The sequence below is a fragment of the Phalacrocorax aristotelis genome, chromosome 1 (genome assembly GCF_949628215.1).
Source record: "Phalacrocorax aristotelis chromosome 1, bGulAri2.1, whole genome shotgun sequence".
NCBI lineage: Eukaryota > Metazoa > Chordata > Aves > Suliformes > Phalacrocoracidae > Phalacrocorax > Phalacrocorax aristotelis.
In genome coordinates, this window is record NC_134276.1 from 155,422,517 (window position 1) to 155,436,337 (window position 13,821).

At 46.9% G+C, this 13,821-nt stretch overlaps 1 protein-coding gene across 5 annotated transcripts; it reads left to right on the forward strand.

Moving 5' to 3' along the window:
• Positions 1-113: 113 nt before the first annotated feature.
• Positions 114-10,531, forward strand: LOC142068206 (protein mono-ADP-ribosyltransferase PARP12-like). 5 transcript variants are annotated; one of them, XM_075117480.1, is made up of 9 exons: positions 114-234; positions 1,811-1,853; positions 3,239-3,374; positions 3,851-3,971; positions 5,016-5,106; positions 6,363-6,438; positions 7,668-7,798; positions 9,632-9,783; positions 10,200-10,531. In XM_075117480.1, the coding sequence occupies exons 3-9, from the start codon at positions 3,315-3,317 to the stop codon at positions 10,478-10,480; spliced, it is 912 nt and encodes a 303-aa protein (XP_074973581.1). In that variant the 5' UTR covers positions 114-234; positions 1,811-1,853; positions 3,239-3,314; the 3' UTR covers positions 10,481-10,531. The 5 variants fall into 5 exon arrangements, with proteins under 5 accessions (XP_074973581.1, XP_074973597.1, XP_074973590.1 ...); XM_075117496.1 differs by having other exon boundaries at positions 118-174; XM_075117489.1 differs by having other exon boundaries at positions 212-426.
• The last annotated feature ends 3,290 nt before the right edge of the window (positions 10,532-13,821 follow it).

Here is a 13,821-nt window from a genome sequence, read left to right on the forward strand (position 1 = left end):
ACGACAGGGGCCAAATGATAGGGATGAAGTTTGCTGGTTCATAGGGATGTTGATTTTACTGATGTATCTGCCAAAAACCTCAGCTCTGCCTGGCCGCTTTGCTTATGCTGGCAGATGCGCGTGCGTATGGCGCAATAACCAGAAGGAAACATTACTCAGCTCCATTTCCTGAAGGTCAGTGGCTAGCGGAGAGGCACCCTTGCCATCCTGAGAGACTCCAGGAGGGATAGCGAGGTACAGGCATGCAGCTGGGAGCTCACAAGGAGCTCTCATAGGCCAGCTGTATTTTATTTCTGAAGGTCTTATTTCAGCTGGGGGACCTTTGTCACATGGAGCAAGGATTCAGAGGGCTTGTCTGACTAGCAAGCATGTGGCTAATGCCCTCAGCTCCTAGGGGTGGTGGCTGGGCAGCCTGATGGCAAGACTGTGAGTAGGGAAACTGGGGAGGCGGCGTGTTCTGGGCTCTGACAGCCTTCCCGGGGTGCCGGTGAACTGGAAGGGAGGACAGGGAGGGAGATGGAGGAAGTTGGGGATTTCATGGTTTGTGGGCTTGGTTTTAAGGTCTGCTGGAAGGATAACTGCCTGCAGTTAGTCATACTGTAAGCTGTGTTTATATTTTCATTAATTCACCCTTTCTTCTGCATGAAGAGCAAGTGTGTAAGAAGAAAGAATGGCATGAAGTTGCTTTTTAATGTATTAAATTTCCTCTGTGTAGATCTATTCCTGCGGAGGCATAAAAAGCAAATTTACAGGGTATATCTCAGTCTGCTTTATTTATTAAGTGTTTCACCTCTGTTTCTTTCTAGTTGGGGGGCTAGCTGGTGAGTGGAAAAATCCCTGCAAGACGCAGAAACGCTAGCAAGTGAAAGTGAAACTAGGGTGGACATTTTTGAGAGCTGGTGGGGTTAGGGCAGCCCTGGGTCTTGGCAGGGGAGCCGGCAGGGGTTAGCATTCATATGTGGAGTAGAAAGAGAGGGGACAGGCATGGGGGAAGCAGTGGGGAAAAGCTGCCTGGAAACAACATCATCCCACCCCACTACCCCACTTTTCTGTTTCCCCTCTACACACTCAAATCCCACACTTGGTATCCACAAACTTCCAATTCCTCTGCTGGGGCAGCGGCAGCAGCAGCAGCAGCAGCATGCTGTTGCGTAGAGAAGGAGCAGCCACATCCAAAAAAGCTCCCGGGAGTGCTGGACCTCATGAATCTCCTGCAATGGGATATGAGAGAAAATTAATTGGAAGTATTTTTCTAGGAACAGGCCTGGCTGATGTTACTGTGTACAAAGAGCAATGGTGGTCTGAAGACAGCAGTGGAACAAGCTAAGGCTGCAAGGGAGACTCGGGTCCTTCCTCGTTGTTTGTTTGGCAGTCTGGGGGCTGCCAGGCCTTTATTCACAGACCTTTGTACTGTAGCCAGCTATATAAGGGAGCTCCTCCTATAATGATTTCCTCTGATTAGCCCGCTCTGAATACCCATGATCCCTGCCAAAGCATGAAGGACATCATAGCTGGATAAAATTTCCAGTTTTTGTTTGAATACTGTGTTCAAATTCTTCAAGCTTGAGTAACTCAGCCACAGATCCTTGAAAACTCCATGGCAGGCAGGTGAGCAGGTCTTGGCTGCATGTATGTGCTCCACAACAGGGTAATGTTGTAGGAGCAACAAAGTGATGAGATGCATAGGAAAATATTGTCTGGATCCCAAAATGGGACATTCAAAGGAGGCTAAAGCACAGCAGCAAGCAAAGGAAAATTCTCTGAATTTGAATTATTGGTGGCTACATATTTCAGCTTCTTCTCTTTGTAGGTGCTGTGTCTCTGGGGTAGAGCACGGAGCAGAGACTTTTCTGGTAAGTGGTATTCCCCCCCCAAGGAATTTGACCTTGGCTAGCTGCCAGATGCCTACCCAGCCGCTCTCTCACTCGCCCCTCCACAATAAGCCAGGAGAAAATAAGATGGAAAAAATTCACAGGTTGTGATAAGGACAGGGGGATCACTTACCAATTACTCTCATGAGCAAAACAGAGTTGACTTGGGGAAAGTTAACTTATTGCTAATTAAAATAGACTTGGATGGTGAGAAACAACACCAACAATTAGAACAATACCTTCCCCCCCATCCCCCCTTCTTCCCAGGCTCAACTTCACTCCTCCATTCCTGACTCTTACACCTCAACCCTGCCTGCCCCCCGCCCCCCACCCCAAGTGACACAGGGGGGATGGAGAATGAGCGTTGACCTCAGTCCATAACAGTTGCCCTCTGCCATTCCATTATCCTCAGACATTTTCTGTGTTCCAGCATGGCTCCTTCTCATGGGCTGCAGTCCTTCAGGATAAGCCTGCTCTGGCATGGGGTCCTCTCCATGGACTGCCGTTTCCTTCAGGACATGTCCACATGCTGCAGCATGGGGTTGTCCGTGGTCTCCACCGTGGTCCTACACAAGCTGCAGGGGGACTATGGTCTTCTCTATGGGCTGCAGGGGAATCTCCACTCCAGTGCCTGGAGCACCTCCTCCCCTCCTCCTTCACTAACCTGGGTGTCTGCAGGGCTGATTCTGTCACCTTTTTCTTCACTTCTCACTGCTGGGCAGCTTTCTCAGAGGTGCTACCAGCTTGGCTGATGGGGTCAGCTGTGTCCTGCAGTGGATCTGTTGAACTGGCTGTATCTGACATGAGGAACCCCCAGCCTCTTCTCACAGAGGCCACCCCTGCAGTCCCCCACTGCCAGCACCTGGGCACTTGCACCCAGCACAGTACCTGTGAGCAGCAGCTTTGCTTTCCTGCATGCTAAAGGAGGGGTGATGCTACGAGTGCCTTCTGAAGGCATTCTGACTTCTGCAGCTGATCATGCACTGCCTAGAAGGCAAATCTTACTCCTGTTAGCCAGGTGGCACCACTGGCCTTCACATAATGAGCTGAGTTTATTTTGTCGAGTTGTATTTTCTTCCAATGTGTATTTTAGAAACATATATTTTAGAGAAAAACAGTGTCCCGGGTCCAAGACACAGAGGTCACAGGGTCATTTCTGTGATGCGTACCTCGCCCCATAAACGTACAAACATCAGTTCCTTGGTTCTGGGTCAAACCTGCACTTGCCAGCTGGAGGGGTCTCCTTTTCTGAGAAGTGATTAGACTTTTGACCAGACTAGGGGTATGATGTAATTTGACAGCTTTGGAAATTCATTTCCAGACGTGGAAATAAATTACTTTAATCTGAATTTCTGTTCTGATGTTAGGACTGAGGAAGCAGCCAGGTGTTGGTCAGCTCTTCTGCACCTGTGGTGTCTTCTGACTCATCCCTCTGCTCCTGAAATGGAGTATGCCTGGTATTGGCTTGATGATTCTGAGCAGTGGATTGAGTATGGGGAAGAGGTGAGAGCTCTGTTTTTGATGACAAAAGCTCTTGTTAAGCCACCTTCAGAGAGTTATTTAGGGCATGTTGTTCTGCAGCTGGTGTGTTTCACATGCGCCACTGGTGCCCTTGCAGTGCTGCTCTGATGCCCTGGTGGATTTGTCTTATTAATTGTCACTCAAAGCAGTACTTCTACTCTGTGGCAACTTTCAAAGGTCTGGCTCTGAAACCAGGTGCATTCTCCAGAGATGGTGGATGTCTTTTGGCTAAAGCTGACCACACAGGCTGAAGGCTGCTTTGTTGCTGCTGTTTCAAGCAGCTGCTCTCTGTGGGGTATCCCTCTGATGCTGAAGAACAAAATGCCTGAAGCCTTAGAGACTTAGTTCAAAATGGCATCCTGTGATAGGGGCCTGGGGAAACACTGGTATTTCCCCACAGTGTCACCTAAACCAAAGACTGGTTTCTAACAGGTATAATTTCCTTGTTCTTTCTATAGCATCCGGATCACTCCTCTGCCACGGTAACATCTCTAATTCTGGAGCAGGAATTTCTAGCTGACCCTAAAGGCACCGTGTTATTCAGGGCTGGTTCTCAGAAGTATGAGTTAGACTTTGAAGGTGAAGTATGTCCTTGTTTTAACTTCGTTACACAGTGTAGGTGGATGTAAGGTAATCTCCTTCATTCAGAGTTGTCACCCTATGTTTGGCTTTCTTTGAACAGGTCTTTTCCCACCTGTAAGTTTTCCCCAAGCAGAACTTGAGCAGTATGTACATTTCTCTGCAGTTTTGAGATGCCCTGCTTGAGTTTCTAGACTTGCACGTCTATAGTCAAAAAACATCTCTGACAATATTGCATGTTGAGAAGAAGAGCTGAGAGCAACCACTTCATGGCATCTGGCTTACGCATTTGGGTTTATACAACTAAAGAGGAGAAATTAGAAAGGGAAAAAATATAGCACTGAAAAGTCAAATGGTGAAGTGAGCCCATGGTAGACACCTTGCAAGCTAGTTATGGGGAGAGAAAGTGCATAGCACTGCAAAGGAAAATTTAGGGCTCATTGCACAGAGAATGGGAAAATAAGAAATGCTTTTCTGTTTCTAATTTATTTACCCATCTTAAAATTCCTGTTAGCTTTCCAAACTTTAAATCTGTTTCCTGGCATGAATAAAGAGAGTGGTGTTTAAAGGAGGAAACAATGGGTAATAGCTATGTCACACAGCAAGCGCTCTGTGATATTGTTACAGGACCAAGAAGAGAGGGCAGACTTCCCTCTTAGCACCACATAACAGTCCCACACTGCCGAGAAAGCTAGATTTATGGCCTCAATCATATTGAAAACTCTTCCCTGCTGTAGGCCTGACATCAGATGTGGTTTTCTCCAGCGAACAGCCTGGATATGAATGCATGTGCAGGTGCAGTTGGTGGTTGATTGCCTTTGTGCTTCACCACCTATGGTAGCAGGTGGTTGACCTTGCTGGTCTCCAAGCAGAAGCAGCACAAGTGGGAAAAGTTTTGAAGTATGGAGTGGGGTGGGTGTGGTAGAGAGAACACCATGTGGTATTCAGGGCTACCTCCTTTTGGTATTTTTTTCTAAACACATAAGGGTGTGTCCCTGGGCAATAAATTATCTAATTCTTGAGTCATTGTGTTTTCCTTTCAAGACATGGTCCAAACAAATTTGTCCTATAAAACTCGAAGAAAAGTCGCCCGACTGCCAAAATTTCTGGCCTCTCAAGGTGGACAAGACAGAAGGTAATATACATTCATTATTTAACAATGTGTCTAGATGACATCACCCTTCTGCTAAGACGTTCCTCCTCCCTGTCTAGAATTCAATTTTAGATTTCTTAAATTCATGTTTAGATACCTTTTGATGACTGTTTTAATGGTAAATTTTGCAGTGACAATATTTGTAAATTATGCCACTCTTCTGTGAAGTGTGGTGGAGGATGTTTGGTGGCAGTCTCTGGCAGCTGTGAGAGACCCCTAGAGTAGATTTGTTCTCTCTGTGAGAGCAAGGCCACATAGGGCTGACAGAACTGTGCCAGGAATTTTTATTCCTTGATTTATGCCCAAACAATACTACATAAACTGTGTACACAGTAGAAGAAAGGGACTGCCAGTCCCAAAAGCTGTGGAGCAGATAGATGCTATCCCCTGGACAGCTGAGGATAAAATAAATCACTGAAGCAAATCCCTCTAAATTAGATGAACTGGGTGCACTTATTTGGGATACCCTATCTTACAGCTTTTTTAAAGGAAGTTCAGCCTGACAGAATTTGAGCATGTCTGCTGTAAAAGTTAGTTGTGCTACAGCTTTATTTTAAAAAGAGCTTTCTTTGCTTCAGAAACGCAGCAGCACACAGTGCATTTGAAGCCAAGGGCTCAATTTAAGGGTTTGTTCAACCAAGGGTGGGTTGATTCAAAAAGAAACCAAACTATAGCTCCTGAATGCTAAACGATACAAAAGGATGCTAATGCTCCTATTGCTGAGGTTGAAACATGCATGCCAGGAGGGCATTAGTGCTGGAAGCTGTTAAGCACTGACTGGTTTGGTAGCTTCTGCAGGGCACAACTGTCCACCCACAGCCTCCTGGCAGGTTTAGTCCTGGGGACAGGTAAGGGCAGGCCACCTGTCTGGCCAGTGATTTAGAGATGAGTAGCTACATGGAAGGAGAGGGGTCACGCTCCAGTTTCATAGAGGTGCAAGCAGCATGTGTGGAGGGCTAGCTTGGAGCAGTTGTATAAACCACCTGACTAGGAGCATGTTACTTCTCACCTGAAGCTCTCCTACCAGTGTCTTGACCTGCCAAGAGATGCATTAGTGCCACTAGGATGTGTGTGGAAATCTAAACTAGAGAAAGAAGTAATGGTTATGTGGAAAGTAAAACAAAAATTAAAATCTAGAGATACCTGACGGCTGCCATAAAGCCAGCAGCTGGATCCTCTGGAAGGGGGATTTGGTTAGGAGTATCAGGGACTGACCTGCTCCTTTTTCTTTTCTGCAGCCGAAACATGAGTCTGTCAAATTCTGCCTGTCCTCCACAATGGGACCAATCTGCACTGCCTGATATTGGGTTCAAGGTAGGTCTTTCAAGCTCTCCAATAGGTGGGGAAAACTGTCCTACACTGATTTTTGTGAGAACATGGCCCAAGGCATTCGAGATGTTACCAGCTTTTAAACACGTCTCATACAATAAGCAACTATGAGGTGAAACAAGACTGACAGTTTCATGTTCAGAATAGGCCTGTGCCTCCTGGAAGGCTCTCTGAGACCCCCTACATATACCACGCAGGATAAGAAAGGCCCTTTTGGCCTGTATCAGGAATAGCATGGCCAGCAGGAGCAGGGAAGTGGTTGTGCCCCTGTACTCGGCACTGGTGAGGCCGCACCTTGAATATTGTGTTCAGTTTTGGGCCCCTCAGTACAAGAAGGACACTGAGGTGCTGGAGTGTGTCCAGAGAAGGGCAACAAAGCTGGTGAAGGGTCTGGAGAACAAGTCTTATGAGGAGCGGCTGAGGGAATGGGAGTTGTTTAGCCTGGAGAAGAGGAGGCTGAGGGGGGAACTTATCGCTGTCCACAATTACCAGAAAGGAGTTTGTAGTGGGGCAGGTGTTGGTCTCTTCTCCCAAGTAACTAGCAATAGGATGAGAGGAAATGACCTCAAGTTATGCCATGGGAGGTTTAGACTGGATATTAGGAAATATTACTTTACTGAAAGGGTGGTCAGGCACTGGAACAGGCTGCCCAGGGAAGTGGTGGATTCACCATCCCTGGAGGTGTTCAAAAAAACATGTAGATGTGACACTTGGGGACATGGTTTAGGAGGCATGGTGGTGTTGGGTTGACAGTTGGACTTGCTGATCTTAGAGGTCTTTCCAACCTTAATGATGATTCTATGAAAATGTTATTTGCTGTAGTAAAACTAGGTCTTAGCCCTGTAGGGAAGGAGCTAGAAGGAGCTAGGGCATCAGTTTAAGGTGAAACTGATATTCACTCTTCTCCAGCCTGAATACTGCTGTGCATTTCATCTTTAGGTTACTCTGAAGTAAAAATAATCTAGACATCGAGGTGCGTCCACTGAAGGAAGCTCACGTGGGGTTGCATTCATTTCCCTCAGTCAGTGCCTGTGCTTCCAGCATGGGGAGCGGGGGTGAAGGTGGGGAGAGGATGGTTAACTTGAAAGACAGGAGATGGTTGTGATTTTAAGGGCAGGGATTTTCCTCAGACGTGAGGAGGTTGATGAGTCCTTTGGAAGGGCTGGGAGTTACTACCAGTAATACTTTATTTTTGGTGTTTTTGAAATTTTCAGTTGGTACAGCTCAGTTACACTTCCCATGAATATGGAAAAATTAAGAGGCTGTTTGAGAAGACGATGAAAGATTACTACATCCACCAAGTACAGAGAATCCAGAACCCAGCACTTTGGCAGGTTTTTCAGTGGTTTGTACCTATTTTATTTCATTATCCTGATGGCAGCAGAAGTCAGGTATTTCCTGATCTATTGTCCTCCACAGTCTGTATTAGGAGTTGCAAAACTCAGCAGCCCAGCAGAGGTGAGACTGCCACATATCTGCGTGCCTAGGTCTGTCTGGTAGCAAGGTTCAGCAGATGTTCCCAGCAGGTGAGCACACACAAACACACGCATACAGGGAAAATGTATGAGTATGCACAAGGCTGGCCACAAAAACCAATGCAGACAACACAGCACTCATGCAACGATAAACGGCACCAAAGTCCTCATCCTGTTCCCTTTCTCTGGCTGATCAGGATGAAAATCTGCTACTGGAACATATGTACAGGTATGGGTCCCTCCAGGAGCTTGTCTTAGACACTCAGCCTACCCATGTGCTGGCTTCTGGGTCCTCTTGTCTCCAGTTATGTTCTGCATAGACATGCACACGCGCAAATGGGTTGCTGTAGACTTCATGGTATCTTCAGTGGTTGGCCTGGACCTCCTGGTCCCTCTGGTAAGCAAGCTTCTGGTCTCTCCAGTATCTGGCTCAGACTTAGGACTGTTCTGAAACTTAGTTCCCAGGCCAGGTACCCTCCTCACTGGCTATCCAGCTTGACATTGGCTGGTGATCACACACTGACACGCACGCCCTCGCTTGCTGCAGTTGCGCTGTGGACGTGCGGCTCCTGTGACCTAAGGTCCCACTCTGCACCCAGTTGCTGCACCCAGACCCCCATGCACGGGCATGCACACAGACTGAAGAGTCCATCACCCAGGTAAGAGTTAGAAATGGAGTTTAATGAGAAAATAGGACAGACTCTGCTGATCAGGCACAGGGTATGGCCAGATAAGTCTACTGATAGGACAGTTGCCTGCTTATAGACAGCCAGCCCTTTTTACTCCCTTATCCTTCTGTTTTTCCCATGTTTGTTACTCCTCAAACAATCTTGATTCCTCTCACCTCCAGTTCCTCCAGTTAGACATCCCATTACAAGTCTTGTGCAATCCCCAAATGCTCTTCCCCTCTGTCCCATAACAACTCCCATACTGTCCTAGGCAGTTTGCTCCTTATGTCTGTGAGCTGTTCTGGACCCTTTCCATTGCTCGTGGTGCTGGGTGTCCCCCTGGTCCCTAGGGCTGAGGCTCCCTAGGAGCAGCCTTAGGAGGGGCCAGGGCTGGGGGTCCTCTCTCTGTGATCAGGTTATTGGAGTCATCTCTGTGTTCTTTTGTGTGTGTAGAAATGATCTTTTTATTGCATAACCTAACAGTTTGTGGGGTTGGGGGTTCTTGCTAGTTTATTGAAAAAGAAAGTTATTTTCCTTCACCATGACTGATCTGTGGTATCTCAAATCTATTCTTTTGGTTTTAATCTCTTCCACATAGGAGTTAAAAAAAAAAAAAGGGACTGTTTATGTGACAAAGATGGGGATAAAGATTATACAGTCTTCATGGTGGCTTCGTACAACTCAGTTTTATACCCATATTTATGCATTCAGGATTTATATGACCTGGGAACTGACCAATTTCCAGTCAAGAGATGTTTGTCTCCCTACTCTCTAATGTGGTATGCAGTTGTGGGTGACACAGTCCATAGTGATGCTGGGAACTTTTTGTTTTGCTGGAAGGAGCCAGCTGTGCAGCAGGGTACCAACAGAAGGGCAAAGCAGGCAGTAACCGCACTGAGAGTGGTTTGTGACACTGTTCATCCATGACCCAAAAGTAGGAGGAGTTCATTTGAGAAATTGTCCTCATTTGAACCAGGGTATGTCACTCTTCTTTTTTCTTTTTCTTTTTTTTCTTTTTTTTTTTTTTGACCCTAGGCAAAAGGAACAGATGAAGAAACTCAATAAACCAAAACAGGTGGATGAGCGGCTCCTCTTCCACGGCACAAACGTGTCCCATGTGCCTGCCATCTGTGAGCAGAACTTTGACTGGAGGATCTGTGGGACTCATGGGACAATGTATGGAAAAGGTACAAGTGCAGAAGTGTGGGTTCAGGGATCACAACAAAACGGACTGCAGACCCTGGCCAGGCTGGTGGGTGGGTGCAAAGTGACTGTCCCTGACCCCTGCACTCCTGCCATTAGGGCACTCTCACCTGTGTGCGTCTGCATCACTGCAGGCAGCATCAGCAGCAATCCCCTTTCAGGAGGGGCTAAAAACACCCCTCTTTGCCTCAGGTACATGTTCAGCAAAGCTCTTGGACAGCGAGACTGGCAGATTGATGGTAAAATGTGGCTAGAGTCTGTTGACGCTTTAAAATAAGCTGGTGTGGAAACACCTGGTGAGGATGCATGTAGAGCTACCTGGGGCTGCCAAAGTGGCAATAGCAGATGTTTGTTCCTCAGCTGATATATTGTCTTACCTGTAGCTTTTTCTGGTCTCTAGGAAGCTACTTTGCCAGAGATGCCAGCTATTCTCATGACTACTGTTCCTCTCACAATGGTCGCTACAGCATGTTTGTAGCTCTTGTTCTTGTTGGAGACTTTGTTGAGGGAAAACCTGAATACGTTCGCCCTCCACTCAGAGCCAGAGATTCAAACAGACTTTATGACAGCTGTGTGAATGACCTGACAGACCCTTCCATCTTTGTCATCTTTGAGAAGCACCAGATTTACCCTGCCTATATCTTGGAGTACAGCAACGATGCCCAGTGTATGATCCTATAATGAATGGTGGAACCTCCTTTGAATTTATGCTGAATAAATTGCACATTAGTACATCTTTTTTAATGTTTTTTCAATATTACTAATACCTTTAGAACATTTTGTAATGCGGTGAACCAATATCAATCCCCTGAAGGATTCTGGGCCATAGATTTTTGGTAGGGGCTATTCTTTTGCCAGCAGAAAGTGCTAAACTTTAACCTCCACCTTATCTCTAGCCTGGGATGGGGACGTACTTGCCTTGCATACCCTGATGCAGTGAGATCTGCTGCTGCTGAAAGTGGCACCACTGAATATATAGTTAACTTGATCCACAGATATAATCACTTAGGGATTATTCCTACTTGTGATGGTGCTGATGTGCCAAAGGGAGACAGGGTGGGGAATGCAGAAGGAGAAAAGGCGAAAGGGTCTACAGGATGGTGCACAAGAGGGAAATCACGGCCTCTCTTTCCAGTAAATGGCAGGAAGCTCCTGCATCCTGGAGACTTTGTAATTAATGCTGGCAATGAACTTTCTTTGTTTCCTGTTTGCACTGCTGACAACGCTTCTTACCCTGTTATTCTGTGTCTGCTTCTCCCCATTGATACCCTGTCCTTGCTCTGTCCCTACTGGGTTTAGCTCGAGAAGCAGGCATATTGCAGTTGCTAAAGTCAGATGCCACCACGCCGTGACATTAACAGTGAGGAAGTCTATGGTGCGCTGAATAACGGCACACAGCAGCGTCCCACCGGGGCTGCAGAGCCAGTGCTTGCAGCAGTGAGCGGCAAGGCAAAGGGGCTTTTTGAGGGCTGGCTGCTGGCACAGCCACCCCCCTTCCCACCCTGCAGACTGAAGTTGGTGGTGGCTATTTTGAGTGTCCCCACTGCTGCCTGGCCCTTCTCTGGGCGACTGAGAAGCGCCCCAGCATTGTGTGCTCTGACTGGGGTAGGTGGGTAAGTTTGGATAATGGACATAGTACTTGAAACTTGGTGGATGATGGGATAATGTCCAGGATGAAAAAAAATGTTAGTTCATTTAAAACAGTATTTTTGTATAAACTGTTGTAATTCAGCAAAGGCGTCACAAGGGGCTCAGTTGTCCACGCCATGAGTGGGAGGAACAAAGGGTATAGAAGTGTGTAGGATCTCACCGGCTTTCCTAAAGCCTGCTATCTTCAGGCACAAACAGTGTTTGTAGAAAATGTCACAAATGCAGCTGACTGCAATAAGTCCCTGAGCTGCCATATTTAGTGCACTTCCATGTCCCATCTCTTCTTGCACGAAGCTGGAGCCTAAAGGGTGCTCTGCAAATTAGTGACCTAATCTTGTCAGCCACAGGTGAGCAGAGAGCTTTCCATGCAGTCAGGAAGTAACGGTCAAAGTCATTTAAATGGACTTTTTCCTGAACATATAATATTTTTTAATTAAAAAACCCCAGATGGCAGCAAGTTATCTGCCACACACCTTTCTCAATAAGGGAAGTGGTGTACCTCAGTTAGTTATTTTCCTCTGCTATCAGTACCACTCCACTGGAAACACACAGTGATTTTGGAGAGCTGTGTGACTAGGATTTGCCAGCTGTCATAGATCTTCAACCTGTGCGTAGCATAAACATGAATTGTGGCATTAATTATACAAATAATAACAGAAAATCTATTTTAAGCTGTTGATTTTATAAATAAATTGGATTATATAGAGAACTTTTTCAATTTATGGACCAACTGCCTCTCTGTCGCACCCAGTGGGTACATGCACAGGCAGCCTTCACCCCACAATGGCCCTCCCCTTGCTGTCTCCGAGCTGTGGACTCATGGGGATGGGAAAGGATGGAATAATGGCCATTTCCAGCTGTCACCATGCCTTGGTCCTTGCAACGTTGCATAAATTTGCTCCAGGGCTCCACCAGCTTGTAGGGGGGGTTGCACATGCAGCCTTTGGGCAGGACCAGGGCTAGGAGATGGAGGGCTTGGGAAGAGTTTTGCTATTATAGAAAATGCTCTGTGGAATAATGCCCTTGTACAAACCATCTTCCTCCGTTCTTCCCCACCATGACGGAAGAAACCATCCCTTGTGTGGGAGAAAGCTGTTTCCAGCAAGGTGGGCTTTGGGGTGTGATTGCCAGGCTCCTTAGGGGTAGGAGAAGGTAAGCGAGAGCCTGCTGAGGGGCAGGCCAGTTACTGGAAAAGGGATTTTTGTTGGCCTTAAAAAGAGGAAACAAGGCAGAAAGGACAGGTGCAAACATGCAGAGTTTGGAAGAAAAGGACATTTTCCAATAAGTAAAAACTATTTCTGGCTGTAGGGAGAGTTCACACAACCTTCAGCAATTGAGAGCCAGGTATTACATTGAAAAGATTGGGCAGGGGGCTGGTATGTGCAGGTGCAACAGTGCGCTGTGGTGTGGGACTGCTGAGGTGTAGCTGCTGCTGGCTTTGTAGGTGTTGGAGTACCAGATCCGAAGTGAAAGCACTCCTTTGAGGAGCCAGCACTATTTCAGGGTCACTCTCTGCAACTCGCGGTTTCTGTCACTGCCAAAGGAGCAGGCCCACCCCCAGGTGTGCACTGCTGCTGTTTTCCTTATGCCAGTGCCAGTGACTGTACTGGGATGGGGAGGATCAGATACAGAGCATTCACCTACTTGAAAACTGACTTAGCCAAAACCCAAACCCAAAAAACGGTGTTCAGGAAGAACAGTTCCCAGTTCTGCTTGTGCCAACACCAGTAAAGAAGAGGTGGAGCTGCAGTATAGATTTTGACTGGCATAAGATGATACTGAGCCTCTAGTCCAAGCAGGGCTTTCAGTAGTAAAAGATTTGGGAATATTTTGGTCAGTGAGGCACTGAGAGCAGAAACCACTAGTAAAAGTGACAGCAACTCAGTCTGTGAGTTTTGTTTGGTATTACTAATGTGCTAAAACTTCTAGACCTGAACCTCCTGCTACCGCTAGGGTACCTGGGTGTCTCCAAAACACCGAGCAGGAAGCATTCCTCAGCACCCTTTTAGAGGAGAAATACTTGCAAACCAGCAGCAACATGTGCAATTGTTGACAGGCACTAAGTGTGGAATTGATCTGTGGGTTTTTAATTTTTTTCCCTCCCCTGAAAAAAAGAAGTATTTGAAGAGCTCCCTATCCTGTTGAGAAAGGGCCTTCTGACTCGGACACATGGGACTGACAGTTTCAGAGTCATTGAGACGGTGGTGGAAAGGTCTGACCTGAAGAATGCTATGAGTAGCCAAAGTTATTTCTGTGGCATTTGTTGCCTTCCCTGGTGCCAGCCAGGCAGGTGTCAGGGTTGGCTTGTCCTGGAGCCTCCATGGCTCACCAAGCTCCTTCTGCCCAAGGGTAGGAAGTAAGGCTCCCCTCAA

Coding starts and splice junctions, on each gene's coding strand:
- LOC142068206 (XM_075117480.1), top strand. CDS start 3,315: ATGGAGTATGCCTGGTATTGGCTTGATGATTCTGAGCAGTGGATTGAG. Junction 5,107..6,362: donor CAAGGTGGACAAGACAGAAG/GTAATATACATT, acceptor TCTTTTCTGCAG/CCGAAACATGAGTCTGTCAA. Junction 6,439..7,667: donor TGCCTGATATTGGGTTCAAG/GTAGGTCTTTCA, acceptor TGAAATTTTCAG/TTGGTACAGCTCAGTTACAC.